The sequence below is a fragment of the Pteropus medius genome, unplaced genomic scaffold, assembly GCF_902729225.1.
Source record: "Pteropus medius unplaced genomic scaffold, Ma_sr-lr_union100, whole genome shotgun sequence".
Taxonomy (NCBI): Eukaryota; Metazoa; Chordata; class Mammalia; order Chiroptera; family Pteropodidae; genus Pteropus; species Pteropus medius.
This window is the reverse complement of record NW_024354502.1, coordinates 5,928,297-5,943,618: the sequence shown is the minus strand read 5'-3', so window position 1 is coordinate 5,943,618 and position 15,322 is coordinate 5,928,297. Positions and strand designations below refer to the sequence as shown.

The window sequence follows — 15,322 nt, the reverse complement described above, 5'->3', positions numbered from 1 at the left end:
ATTTTCAAAGGACACACAATTTATTCAGTACTTGGAACAGTTATAAAGTTATATTCATTTTGTTTCCCCTAATTAATACAGATTGATAAGCATGCCATACTGGGAACATGGTCTGCTGTCATTTAATAACTTTTGAGGCAAAGATAAATTTTTGGAGAGTACATTTTCCAGAAAAATGAGAAATGATAATTCTGGGACATGAGTCATCATTTAAATAAAATGTACCCATATAAAAATTTTACAGTGTTTAAAATAGTTGAAACCCAGTAAAGTCATTTGGAAACTCTATTTTCCAATTTAGAAGGATCAGGATAGCACGTCTGGCTTTGTTAATTTAGGCCGTCTTTCAACCAGGGATTGACATAATAAAGACCTATCACCTAGAGACATTTTTGAGTTGTTGACTCAACGTCACGTATATTATTTTGCAGTCAGTAAATCTCACCAACCAAAACCTCTTGTTTCTTACTTTTGTACAAATCCTGCTGTGTTAGGGCTAATGATCAATGGACAATTGCAATGGGTCAATTCTGTTCAATTCACTGATATTTGTAATATGGACAAGATCCGACCCTTCTCTTAGGATTATAGCAGGAAGACAAATATATCATAATAATAACCAACACATTTTAATCTCTTCGTGCCAGACACTGTACCAAGTTCTAGATTAACTCTTTTAATTCTCGCATAACCCTATAAAGAAAGTACTGTTGTTATCTTCCTGTTATCAATGAGAAAACTGAGTTCTAAACAGATAAAGCTATTGCCCAAGGTCACAAAGCGAGTTTGCCCACTTGCCTCAGGCCTAGCCCAAGTTTTAGACTGTCACTCTGTGACTCCATAGTTCCTTTGTTGCCATAACAGGAATAGCGTAATCAAAAGAGAAGTGTGCTGTTAATGTCTTCTGTGGGCTCCAAAGCACAAAAAAGGAAAATTGACCCACAGAATCGAGACTCTACGTGAAACAGAAAAGAGATCCCTTCCACGTGGCAGCAAAAGCTTCAGCTGCCCACCTCAGAGGAGATCTGATCATTCCAGCTCACCAAGGCCCCACCACTCCTGGTTGCCCTAGACTCGGGCTGTTTCACTACTTTACAGTCGATGACCAGATATTTTTGGCCAGTGCTTCTCAGCCCTAATTGTACATTAGGATCACTTGAGGAGCCTATAAATCAGTTGATGCCCAGAACAGACCCCTGTCTAAATAAAATCGGTATCTTTGAGGGAGGAATCCAGTCATGAGGGTTTCTAAAGCTTCCCAAGTATGTTTAATGCAGGGCAAAATGTGAGAACCAGTGGTACACCAGTGCCCCCCAACTGGGAACAATTTTGTTCTCCAGGGGACATTTGGCAATGTCTGAAGACATCTTTGGCTATTACAACTAGGGAGAAAGTATGCTTCTTGCATCTAGCAGGTAGAGATCAGAGATGCTGCTATACATCCTACATTACAAAAGACAAGACACCCCATAGCCCTACACACACAACAAAGAATTATCTAGTCCAAAATGTCAATAGTACTGAGGTTGAGAACACAATATTCCCTTTCAATTCAATTAATCTAATTTGTGCATAACCTACCAACAGGAACTGTGCCATCAACTAACTGGATCCGTAAGACTCTCTGTTAACCACACATTGAAGTAATTTAAAAATCAGGTTTAAGTGGCCAAAATTTTGCTCTTCAAGTCTTCCCAAAGATAATATACTCAATCTCGATAGTGTCTGAACCAGCCTTTACAAAAGATTTGGGATAAAAATGTGTCGGCCTGAGCCCAGTATATCTTCTAGCATGATTTAAATTAGGAATCATTTTAAAATTAGGAAACGGGGTTCTCATGAAGCTAAGTGAGCATGTTATAGCTCCTCCAAGGTCAACACTGCATGCAGAAAGCTGCTTACAGTGAAGATCTGCAGCTGTCTGCCTGAGGGCATTTTTCTGGCAGCAGGGTACTCATGACCCTCAGAGAGATGTCGGCCAGAAGTACCAGGGACGCAATGCCCCCACCGGTAACCCTCAATGAAATGATGGATGGGAAACTGGTGAATGAGTCTTACCCGCTTCCTCACCCCTCAGCTGGGATAAGCTAAGCTTGAGTGACTAAGTGGCTCACAATGAGGGCAATCACTGCCTTTACCACTTAACGTTCCCACTCCACTACCAGCGTTTCCTGGGATTACATCTTGAATAAACTTCTTACACTAAGATCCTCATCTCAGGTTTTGCCTGTAGGGGAACACAAAAATGAATAAATCTCAAAATAGATGAAACTACTGGATAAGCATAACACACTGAAAAATGAAGTAGAAAGTAAAGAAACTTAGAGACATTTGAGTCAATATTGGTGCAAAAAAATCTTTAAGAAATTATTATTATGTTCAAAGAGATCGGCAAAGATATTGCATCCAAAAAACAAGAGGATGCTGTAAAAAAAAATGAACAGTGAGAACAAGACAACGTTCTTATTCTTGAAATGCAAAAAAATCAATACGAGAATCGTAGATAAAAATTTAGTAATTCTCTATGAAAAAAGAACAAAAACAAAAAGAGGACAATTAGAGAAAAAATCAGAAAACAACAAAAATCAGTTTATTAGTGTCAATACAGTGTGTCCAACAGCCACCTAAAAGGATTTCCACACACAGAGAGAGCAAAGAAAAGGGAGGAGAGGAATTGTCAAAGAAATAATACAAGAAAATGTTCCAGAATTTGAGTATTCAGACCACAGGTCCCAAACTACTCAGTAAATGGCACTCTTAACATCTCGGTTATTTTTTCATGACACTCCTAGGCCCCCCGCAAATATCTACCAATTCAGTTTACTAAATACTTAAGACCAAACAACGTAGTATGTCTTCATATCATACAAACATCTGTTGGACACTATACAACTTCTCAAATCTTTGAATCTTAGCGGATACTGCCACCCTCATTTCCTGTTCCATGTTGGTTTTCCTGTGGTACCTTTTAAAAATCACAATAACTGCAAAAAAACCAGCTTTGCAAAGATATTAATGTCATTGAAGGAATGTAGCAATCTAACATTGAAACTTGAGTTAATGGTTTCCCTGGTGTTGAACAGATGTTGGTATGTTTTTCTTGAAATTTAAAAATATTCCAAGGCATGCTTATGAGTTTACTGGGGCACCCTACGGCAACTGGGCACACAGTTTGAGAACCATGACTTGAGCCAATGGTACCCATCAAATGCTTAGAAACTTGATTAACAAAAGCTCCACATGGAGGCAAATCACTATATATAACTAAGACTAAATGATTAAAAAGAAGTAATTAAAAGTTTCCAGAAAGAAGAAACAGGTCACACATACAGAAGGAGAATAAGCATGGCATAATACTTCTCACTAGTAACTCTGAGAACTGTTGAGGGAAAATGACAGCTACCTTAGACTATTTTACCCTAAGTATCGATCCAATGAGAGAATAGATATTTTCACACACTTACCTTCCAAATAGTCTTTCTGAGTATGCTACTAAAGAATGTGCTCCAGCAAAACTAGGGAGTAAACCAAAAGTGAAGGTGACAGTGGATATAGGAAAACAGACACGAGAGAAAGCCAAGGACACCCTGGAGAAGATGGCCATGCACCAGGCCAAGACAGAACCAGTCCAGAGTGGCAGAACTCCAGGAAAAAAAACTAGCAGAATGGGTGGATTATTTATGTATGAGCATTTGAAAAAAATATGCTAGAAATTTGATAAATCTAGTACTGCATTTTGAAAACAAAATTGGGATCGGTATAAGAAAACTAAGCAAATGAAAACAAAAGAAGCTGTTTGTAACTGCAAGAAACCTGGTCATAAAATATTACTTGGCTGGAAAATGAAACAATATTGACATAATCATAATTTTATAAATGCAAGCTGATTTAGTCAATAGTGGCTAAAATTGATATACCAAGACATCAGTGTAGGCATATTATTTAGAATATTAGAATATATTCTAATACTTAACTATAAATAATTGTTAGATGTATATTTAATATTATAAATATGCCTATCCTGCCATTAGTATATATTTTAACATTAAAATAAGTACATATTTTAATGTTAGAATACATATTCTAACATTCTAGGAAACAGGAGAGATGGTATGGGGAAGGATAGCCAAAGGAATGCTGTAGGCATATGTTATTTTGATTTAGGCACATTCTAAAAATGAAGTAGACAACAGAGGACAATATATGAGTATTTCAAGCAAAAAAAATCATTACCTTTGATTTTCATTGCCAATGAAAGGATGTTTCAGATGAAAGCAGCTGAAATGCAGGGCCCGATACAGCCAAATTACCTCTGTTTTAGATTTCACTTTGCTCGTGTAGCCCTACTGTATACGTCACAGCCACTTCACATATCCTTAGTACCTTTGGATTTTCCATAAGTTCTGATACAGTATTTACTTCCTTACGATGGACTATTACTACTATTTTATAATAAAATTGATTTGTAATTTATGTAAATGTAATTTATTAAGGAACACCTGCCTCCTCTCTGGAGTGTTCTATTTTAGAAGAATAGGAATTTGATCTCATTCCTCTAAAGATTTTCTTGCTTCGATGTACCAACAAGGTCTGACCTTACAAACATTAAAAGAAAAATTGTTTTAATAATTACCGGTGTAACTATTTTATTCTGTATCTCATCAATTCAAACTGCCTTTTTTTTCATATTTTATCTCCTGTGATTTGAGGAATGTGTCTTGAAATCTCTGGAGGCCTGGATGGAAGCCAAGTTCTTGCAGAGAAAGTCTTTACACCTGCTTCTATCATTCATCCGGGCCTTTCCAACCTGACAGCACTTCAGATTATTTGCCTAATTATTTTTTAAATTCATATCGACATTGGCAATTCAAAATCTTAGGGAATATATTTTTTCTTCCCCCTACCTATACCAAATTGGAGACCTGTGAGTTCCTTTGTGCTCCCTTTCCTTGTGGTAGGTTTATTTTTTATTTATCTCTACATAGAAGGGACAGACCTTTGGTGTCCCAACTCTAGGCAAATATCCTTTTAGACTCCCCATCTTAAAAATATTTTTCTTTCTTAAGGGTACATAAACAATGATATATCTTCCACTGGATGATCTCTTGAATTCCATGAAATACAATACTGAACAACAGGAGAAAAAACTAAAATATAATGCTGGCTTCATAACAGTTTTGTAAATATTTTTCATTTTTTAATAAAAGAAACATTAGGATGTCTTTTGGCTAGTAAGAGCTCCACATTCCTATAATCAGTAGAAAATGTTTCAAAGAATTTTGAATTTTGCTGTGTAGGTTACATCCTTACTGGACGGCTTTCCCTTTATAAAACACTTTTCTGTATGTTCCTGCAGATCAGCATTTTAAGACATAGTTCACATTTGCCCACCAAAAACCACAGCAGCCTACACTTTGGTTTGGTTGATGGAAAACATCTGATGCCAGTAAAAATCATCAATGAAATACACCCTTGTAAGATCATAGATCAGCCCCCTACATGGCAAATGAATTTTCGTGGGCCATCAGCTAACATCACTGGGTTCCCTAAAGTGGCAAATCTCAAACCGTCCCATGTGCCCCCAAATGACTTCCTATAACATATGATTGAACCCTTCATTTATCTTACATGACTGAACCCTCTCTCTGAAAACAATACTTAGCTAAGCATGAGATGCGACATATTATATAGTTAGTAATTATTTAGTGCTTAACTATGTTCTAGGAAGTGAGCTAACCGCTTTACATACACAAACACTTTACTCCTCACAATGAATTTACCGATTAAGAAACTGAGGCTTGAAATTAAGGAACTTGAACAAGATCACACAGATAAAAAGAGACAGAACAAGAATTTAAGCGCATTGATGAAAAGCAAGCACTTAAAAGTATGCAGTGGGGTAGAGAGTGGGGCCTTGGGCACTCTCTATCCCACTGTACAGTACTGCTTTGAGAAAAACACTTGCGATGGGAAGAAACAATAGCACTCTGAACAGCAATGCAAAATAAACTGAATATGTCAATTGCAATAATACTTAGCAACCAGTCAAAGTTTAGATAGGTTTTACACTTTTATCCACACTGCGAATGAAGCTTCAAACCACAGGGAGAAAAAGGAGTCTCAAAAAGTACTGAGCTAAAGTATGGGGTCATCATTTTAATTTCCATCATAATCACTCCTAATCGTGAATTTTTCCATTTTGTCTATCGCACTTTGGGAGTGGGGCTCATTTCCATGGGTCTGTTAGTACATTTACTTCGTGGTGTGGATTACGTATTTTCTCTTAAGTTTCACTCTGCAGGCCAGAGCTGAAGGCAAGCCTTATTATAGATCAAAGCCAGTGAAGTGGGTAATGAGGTTTGGTATATAAAACACTTGGTATAAATGCAGGGGGAAATTCTGGCTTTTCTTTAACATTAACTGCTTGGAAATGCATCATTTAAAATAGAATTCTTAGTAGGCCACTGGCTGCCAGAGAATCATTTCCCTTCCACCAAACAGACCACTGGTAGCTAGATGCTTTTCACCAATGCGAAGCCCCGTGCAGTGAGTTATTTTTAATACATACTCCATGGGGCGGCTGCAAAAACGCACCGCTGAACGTGAAAAGCATTACCCACCATGGCAGAAATAAAGAATCGAAGGACGGTTCCCATCAGCTTCACTTAAGGAATAGGGTCTGAAGGCTCGGGCTGGCACATCGGCTTAAAAGAGAAACAATTAAAACATCTAAGCAGACAGCTTTCATCTCTTCAGGTAGAAAGTGTTCTTACATATTTAGACTTGTAGGTCCCTAAGCCACAGGAGGGCAAAGGAAAGATTATAAATATAACATTAAAAGGATAATTACATTTTCCAATAACTTTTAAAATCACACCTGGCTCTTTTGTCAACTGTCTTTCAAGACTGGTGCTTCCTAGGTCTATAAAGTCACTTCTTTATTTCTCATCTTTACAGAGCAAGGTAGTTTTTCATTACTGGTGCCAAATGTTTATCGCCATGGTCCAACAGCATGAGTGGCTGAGGAGGGAAGTCATAAAAAAAGGTCACTAAATCCCCAAATTCTTTCCCTCTGTTCCGTCTCCTTCCCTTCCTTCCTCCCTTCCGTTCCTTCTCTTTTCCTCTCCCTTACTCCTTCCTTCTCTTCTTTCTTCCTTCTATTTTTTTTCCTTTCTATCACATTTTAACAGCCTAATATGTGCCAGGTACTATGCTATATACGCTAGGGTAAAAATCACACTATTTGTATTGCTCAGCACGTCACAATCAGCCACGAAAGCCCTACTTCATTAATTACTATAAGCTCCCTGAAATCGGAGGCCATGCCTGATACCTCTCAGACCTCTTTCTGTCCACTGCACGATGTCTTGAGTTTGCGTAGTATGCAGAAGGAAGAGCTGGATGGGGTATTAGATAACCTGAGTCCAGGTCCCTCATTTACCAGGTAACCTCAGACGGGTCACCTAACCTCCAGTACTTTTATTTCCTCCTACAGAAAACGGGATCACAACACCAGTCCAAACATTCACAGAGGGTGAACCTGGTGACAAAAATCATAATGCAAGTGAAGCCCCTTTATAAACCTAAGCTTTGCCCAGAAAGGCTCTCCTAAGTATAATTCAGGGTCAAGTGGCAGGGTACTAGGGCTGCTGGGGCCGGGGGTGTGCAGGAAGCCGGGTCATTTCACTGGAGCCTTGCCAACTTCACTCTTGCCCCTCAGCAAGGTCTGAAGGTCACATTCTGCCCACCTGGCCACACCAAGTTACAGCCGCAGCGCATAAGTGCGTTGCCCTAGCGGCATTGTGAGGTAGCATTAGGCTACCACTGACCTAACAATATGTCAGAAGGAGAAGCAGCAAGCCACGATGAAGTCACGTCTTCCACTCACAAATATAATTCCTTGTCCATCTTAACTAAGCTTTTATCATGCACTGTGAAGGCAACTTTTGCAATTTGAGGTGCGACAGGAAAACTTTATGGATTTCTTTTTCCTTCACAATTTCACAGATAGAAGATTCGTTCTTACCCGAGATCCCAGCCACCTCGGCATACGATTTTGTTTCTTTCCTTATTAAGTCGAGAACTTTCACCTTTTCACTTAAAGGAAGCACCTGATAGCTTCCCTTTGGCATGTCTGCATTGCCATCATCTCTATTCTTGTGCTTCTGGGGCACCATTAAGTAAAATAAGGGTGACTTGACTTCAAACACCGCAATACCGTGGCAGACAATCCGATAACCTGGACGGCTAATGCGTGGGGAGCATCTAGAGTGTGGAGATGCTGGACAAAGGGATAATTCACGTCCCCATCTGGGCCAGATGGAGCAGACGTCATGAGATTTCATCACGCTACTCAAAAACTTATGGATCGTTTATTTCCGCAATTTTCCATTTAATATTTTCGGACCATGGCTGACCACAGGTAACTGAAGCCACAGAAAGAAAATCTGCAGATAAGGAGAATTATGGTAATTGTTGGGAAGACATTTTTTCCCCATGTTGAGGGAACAGATATCGTGGACCGGCTGATGGTCATCTTCCATCAAGTGGGGAGGAGGCAGAGCGGAGAGAGTAAAGACCTGGATTCGGTCATTCCCGACATTCGGCATTTCTGTGCTCTGTTCTCATAGAGTCCCCTTTTTGAGTTGGGTGGTTGTCAAATACAACTGTAAGTCCTGACTCAGACGCTGACCACAATTAGGTCACAATTTCTATGAGCGCTGAGTTTCTTTATCCCCTATAAAATAGGGATGATGATGATGGTGATGATGAAAGCGACGATGATTATAATGAAGGTGATAATAACCTTCACAGGGTTACCAGAGCAACAGATGAGACTGCCATCGTGAAAGTGCTCTGAGACTTGTAAATCCTGATGTTATTAGGTGTCATTTGTGTTACTCAGAACAGCGCGCAGTTTAAAACTTATGACTTGTTATTTCTGGAATTCGCCATTTAATATTTTCAGACCACGGCTGACTGTAGGTAACTGAAAGCAAGGGAAGAGAAACCACAGATAAGGGGAGACGGCTGTGATTTGTTTTGACGGCAGTAGCAAACTAATATTTCAGACAAGAAAGCAGAAGACCTGCTTCGGACAAATCATTCCACCTCTTGGAGCTTCGCTTTCCTAATCAACAAACTGAGGATAAGTGTCCCTAGTCTGTTTACTTTATAAGGCTATTTATGAGGATCAAAGGCTATAAGGCCTGTGCTTGGTTCTTAGCCTCTGCACGTCTTCACTGTGTGTCTTTGGCAAGTGACTGAACCAATCTGGGCCTCAGTTTTCTCATTTGGGAAACAGACACACTAATAGTACTGAGTTATTGTGAGAATCAACGATTTAGTCCATGTAAAGTACTTAGAACAGCCATTTGGCCAAATGTGAGTATTAGGTAAGTGTTAGTTATTATTACATATGTAAAAAGTTTGCAAGAGGTTAGGCATTATTCAGTGGTAAAGTTGAATTACCGTTCTTGCTTAGCTCACTGGTTCTCAAGAGGGTGGAGAGTCAATACACCGCTCAGCGTAGCAGTGCAGAAATTCATGGAGACATTTCAGAGGTCAAGGGGAGTGGCAGTGACATGCCACCAGCATTTAGTGGTAGGAGCCCGGAGTTGCAGACCTCTTGCAACATCTGAGGCAGTCCCTTCACAGTGCGAGACTTTACCAGATCCCAAATGATGGCACACACTCCTACCCGTCTTCATCTGTGGCTGTGCACTGATGCTGATTTTACACACAGGTTCTGGCATCTGCCTCCCTCATTATGACCGCTGGAACATTTATCTACTGTAGCTTCTAAAAAAGTAATTTCCTTCATTTCTCCATCATGTTAGTGTTAATATAATAATAATAATAATAATAATAATAATAATAATAGGGCATTACATTTATTTTTAAATTTAAATTAGAGCTAGGTTATATGATTTATGAAATTCGTTTTATCGTAATAAAAGGAGCATTGGAAAAGTTAGTTCTTGAAAGTGTGCTGGGTCTGATTTGACAGGATTTGAAATGAAATTAGATTTAACACAGCTCCCCAGCTTCCCAATGAAGAAAATCAAGGCCCAAAGAGATAAAGCATCTTGTAAAAAGAGTATCTGTTAGTTAGAAGATGATTAATAACGCAAGTTTCAAGACTCCGATTCCAGAGTTCTTGGTATTCTTAAGAATCCATTTATCCTAAATAAAGTAAAATTCTTTAAAGTTCAAATTTTCATCCAATCCTGAGATTTCATGCCAGCAAGAACATTACCCCTCCTTTGCAACCTAGGTCCCTTCCCTGCCATCCATCCCCACTTCCACCACTTAGAGGAAGTGATTGTTAGAGTGACATGTTTAACATCTCAACAGCCAAGCATTCGTGGGAGCAGTGCTGCGGGAGATGCGGCGGATGGGGTTAATGTCAACAATTGTCTCCGACGTTCTCTTCTGACTTTTTACTTTTTCTAGCTCGGTTCCAAAGGATTCCTATTGGACCCAGGGATGATTCTGTCCACTCCCCACCCCCATGCACGCGCACGCCGCACAGACACACACACACACACACACGCACACACACACACACACACACACACACACGTCCTCACCCTAATATAAGTCTTCCTGAACATTCTGCCCTCCTCGATCTTGACAAAATTATGGAGAAACCAATTTCGTTGTAGCTTCAGTTACAAACAGGTTGACATTTTTCAAAATACCAGTTTACTATTAATCTAAGGGCAAAAAACACCTCCCTCCTCCACCCAGAGCTGCCAAAGCTGTTCATAAAGGTATGCCCTGGCCAGTTTCAGAGGGTACAGTTCATATCGTGGTTTATGTGAATGGTGACCCCTGGAGTTATGGGGTTCAATGTCTGCAGGGCTGCATGCAGGGTCCCTGCACCCACTCCCTAAAATGAAAAATGAGTTCAGAGTGTGAAGATTTTTTGATATTCACTTTGTTGAATATTCAGTCTTAAAATTAAACTGTCGACGTAACTAGCACAGTTTACTCACTATTTCAAGTTTGAATTACAGTTTACTCTCCTTGCTGGCCATGTGTTCAACTATGGAGGCCCTGACATACCACAGCAGCTCTCTCTTAATAGCCAGACACTTGGTGCATTAGGATTTTAAGGCTCAATTCTCCTTCCTGCCCCTCCCTTTTGAGTAGCCCACACCATTTCTGTTTCCAGCTCAGGGTTGTCCCAAGCACTTCAGCATCTTTGAGAAGTGGGGAAGGACACCTTGAGCTCAATAACTGATGATGCTTCCGCTCACTCAAGCACACAGTCCCACCTAGAAGCTCAGGGTATCAGCCTCGCCTAGAGGTTACAAGTGTGAGCTTTTAAGTCTGACAGACCTGAAAGCCTCTTAGCTATGTTGATCTAAGCAAATAAACTACTGTCTGTAAATTTTAGATTCTTCATTAGTAAAATCAACAACAATAGAACGAGCCTCACGGAATTACTAGAAGTGTGACATGAACCAATCCGAGTAAAGCCTGGCACACACGACGTGCTCAGGAGATGTTAGCTATTATAATGGTTCTCTTTCCCCATGGGAATGATCTCCTACCACTACGGTTTTAGAGTACAAATTAAAGTAGAATGAAAATTTAAAAATATAAACTCTAGTAAAGAAAAAGGGAAGGATTATCCCTCAGAAGAGGCGATTTCCTCTTCATTTCATTTGAATTGTGAAAACAACTAATCAGAGCAGGATTTGATACATGTTTTTTATTTTTTTTTTCTCTTTTATTCTCAGAGTGCTCTTCCATACAGCAGCCCTGTTAAGTAAGCAAGTAGATCCGGCCAGTGTCTTCATTCTCATTTTTCAGGAGACACGGAGGCTCAGGGTAGAAGGCAGGCATTGAAATTTGCTATTCAGCGTTTCATTTCAGTGTTCCACAAGTAGACATCGTGACTCTCCACTAGGCGGCGTATGTCATTAATGGGGTGCCGTATTGGCAGCGATTGAGGGACTACACTAATCTCCACCAGCTCCCCCACCAAAAACCAAACAAATCGAAAAAAAGCAATCTAAATTAAAAAACAGTGTATTTTCCATATAAATACATCTTTAAAACATCTCCCTTGGCCCTCTCGTTTAATGAGATTACACCTGCAAAGCCTTTCCTACGTAGAAATTTTGGAATAAAGATGGCATTTCACAATATGAGCAAGTAGATATGTGTCTTAAAAAGCATTTTAGCGGATCTAATAAACCCCTTCAGCTGGGAATTTCTGTACTAGGCCAAGCTACAAAAGAGAGGATGTCTGCTACTTGATTTGATGGTATAAGATCACTCTCACCACATCTAAAACCAATATTTTGCCTCAGAATAGGAGACCCTCTTGAATGGGGCCTCTACTTGCTTCCCTTAATAGCAGTCAATTTCTGAAAACTCAGCCTGGAAATAAGACTGCTGCCCTGAGCCCAGGTGGTTCTTGTCTAGAAGGCCCAGAGGTCTCCCCCAGAGATGCTGCCTGCAACACATGACAACGTGCTGTAAAATGTCACGTTTGAGGTTTTTATAAAAGTCACTTTTCAGTTGCTGCATCAATAAAGTCACATAACCAGTTGATTTTTGTTTTGTTTTGTTTCTTTTCAACTGCAGAGAGTCACCTTTTCTTCCTCTTTTTGGGTGAGATTTTTTTACCTCTTTGCTAAGTCATTATTCATTAAAATGAAACCAAGAAGAAGAAAGAAAGGGACATGATGAAGGGCAGTGCCTGAGATAAAAATGACCTGCCTTTTCTCCCCTGATGTTTTATGGTAAATATTGCAAGCTGAGCAGGGGTCCAACAGTTTATAGTCCAAATTACACTTGTCCCAGATCCCACCCGCCCCTTGTCACACAAACCGACACACACTGGAGACAAGAAAACTTTTTTTTCTGTTTACTTATGTTAATCATCAAGCCAAAGCAAATAGCCTTCCGCTTTCTGGATCCAAGGTAGCAATTAAATATGAAGACATCACAAATCATCTAGACAAATAAGAGGGAGAAAATCCCTCCGTATTTTAGGCCAGGAGGTGGGCAGAGAGTTTGCATCTGCTGTCGCAGTTAAGGAAGTTGGTTTCCCAACTTTGAACTTTCTCAGTTTCACACACCAGCACCACAATTGTTGAACAGGAAATTGACTTAAGTCCTTAATTTAGGACTTAAATTTACCACCGGTTTATAAGGTCTCAGTAGAACATTATGTTTCAGTGGCTATGGGTTCATTTATTCATTCACTCAGCAAGCACGTCATTGAGCACCTAAGCTCAAGGAAGATGACCAGTAATCAAATAAAAGACCCCGGACAATTCAATCTACAGTTGGGGGGAAGCTGGGAAAATAAATTTAAAAATTACACAGTATTAGTGCTGACAGAGGTTTGTACAAAGCAGCCAAGTGGCAGAGAGGCAGAGATCAAGTGAGGAACGCAGCTGTGGTGGGAAAAGAAAACGTATTCTCGGCTTACTCCTCTACGGCCGTTCCCCTGGGCACGCCACCGCCGAGGTACCAAACCTCACTACCTGTTGTATTCACATTCAATAATTAGGGGCTCGAAGACATCGCATCTCAAGAGAGTCATTTCTAAGATGCCTCACAGGCGGGGGAAACTGTTTACAAATGCAAAATTGTTTCCGCACCCCTCCGGAAAAAAATCCCCAGAAAATGCGGGCACAAAAGCCACTTCGCCAGCCCTGCACCCAGAGCAACCTGGAATCCAGACTGACCGGCCCAACGCCTGGCAGCAGAAGTGAACTTTTGCATAAAGCTGCAACGCACTTCCCAGCCCTTGGCACAACTCCGCAGGCACAACCACAGTTTCCAATCTGAAAGGAGCGAAGTCGAGAAGGGTGGTGGGAGTTCTAGCATGCAAACGCTGCCCCCGCTCTGGCCCCTTTACGATTCAACCCTCTTAGCAGGGTTGCCCAGGCTTTTGAGGAAGAAATTGTGCCCGAGCAGAAAACTATCAGAGTTGCGATTCCTCAGTGAGCTCACTTCCTAACGTGGATGGTGACTCTGTGTCTACGTTTCATTTCCAGGTCCACTTCCCAGCCCCTCCACCACGCTTGGATTATCTAGAGGTAAAAGGTGTACTAAGCGTGCGACCCGGTGCTTGGCACACAGTACGAGGTCGAGAAACCCTGCGGGCCTACCCTTTTCACACCCCTCTGCGGGACGTCAAGGGCTGTAACGACTCCAGGGTGGGGACAAGTCGCCCCTAGGTGGGTAAAAGTTGTCAGAACTCCGTGCCGTCCGCAACACCCCAGCCCCCTGGGGTGTGACGGCACGTGGGGGAGAGTGCGGGCGCCGCGCGAGGCTGAGTGGGTGTGCGCGCCCGGCGCGGCCCGCGCGGCGTTAACCCCTTACCTTCCAGCAGCACTTCCTTGCCAGCGCGCTTCAGCGCCTGCACCGCCTCGTCGTGGGTGGCGTCCCGCAGGTCGGCTCCGTTCACCGACAGGATGGCGTCGCCCACGTACAGGGCTTGGGTCTGGTCCGCCGCCAGCCCCTTGAAGATCTTGCTGATGAGGATGGGCATCTTGTTCTCCTTGCCCCCCTTGATGCTGATGCCCAGCCCGCCCAGCTCCTGCTTCAGCACCTTTACGCCGCGCTTCTGGTTGGAGATGGACTCGGGCACCTGCTCGGGCAGGTCCGTGAAGGCGGTGCGGACCCCGGCCGGCGAGTCAGGGGGCTGCGCGCCGCCCGCGCCCGAGTGCCGGGTGCCCCTGCAGAACGAGCCATTCGTGGCGCTGCCGATGCCGTTGTACGCCGCAGCGCCCTCCTCGCTGCTCAGAACCAGGGCGTCCTCGCTCAAGTTCACCAGAACTTTGTGCCAGCGATCCCGCACCAAAACTTCCAGCAGCCCGCTCCGCTGCGCCCGGCCGCCTCCCACGCCCGCCGGCCCAGCTGCCGCCGCCGCCGCCGCCGCCGCCGCTACCGCCATCTTTCCGGCATTCTTAAAATGCCATGTGATTGCAAAAGGGGGGAAAAGTGGGGAAGGGTTGCGCGGGGAGGGCGCGGGGCCCGGGGACCCGGGGAGAGCGCGCCCCGCGGGGAGCAGGCAGGACGCGGGACGCCGCTCCGGGAGTTCGCAGACGCGCTGGGCGCGAGTTGGCAGCAGCAGCCCAGCTGGTCCCCCCCTCGCCGGATCCTGGGCGGGGTGGAGCAACCTAAAAGAAGAAGGAGAGACAGAAACAGGGGAGGGGAGGGGAAAAAAGCCAGCTGCCAGTTGCAAAACCCCAAACCCAGGGGAGCCGCGGAAGAGCGGAGCCGCGGAGAGCCGGCGGGAGGCACGGTCTCCGGGAAGAGGAAGGGCGGGGACCCGCCGCTCACCTGT

The 15,322-nt window shown here is 42.6% G+C and overlaps 1 protein-coding gene across 1 annotated transcript in view; it reads right to left on the bottom strand.

Annotated features, from left to right (window-relative positions):
• The window catches only part of SNTB1 (syntrophin beta 1), a 201,729-nt gene extending 186,627 nt beyond the window's left edge, over positions 1 to 15,102 (bottom strand). The window contains exon 1 of the mRNA XM_039853702.1: positions 14,356 to 15,102. Within this exon, the coding sequence (XP_039709636.1) occupies positions 14,356 to 14,929 (574 nt within the window). The 5' untranslated portion in view covers positions 14,930 to 15,102. The remainder of the gene's footprint in view (positions 1 to 14,355) is intronic.
• Between the last annotated feature and the right edge of the window lie 220 nt (positions 15,103 to 15,322).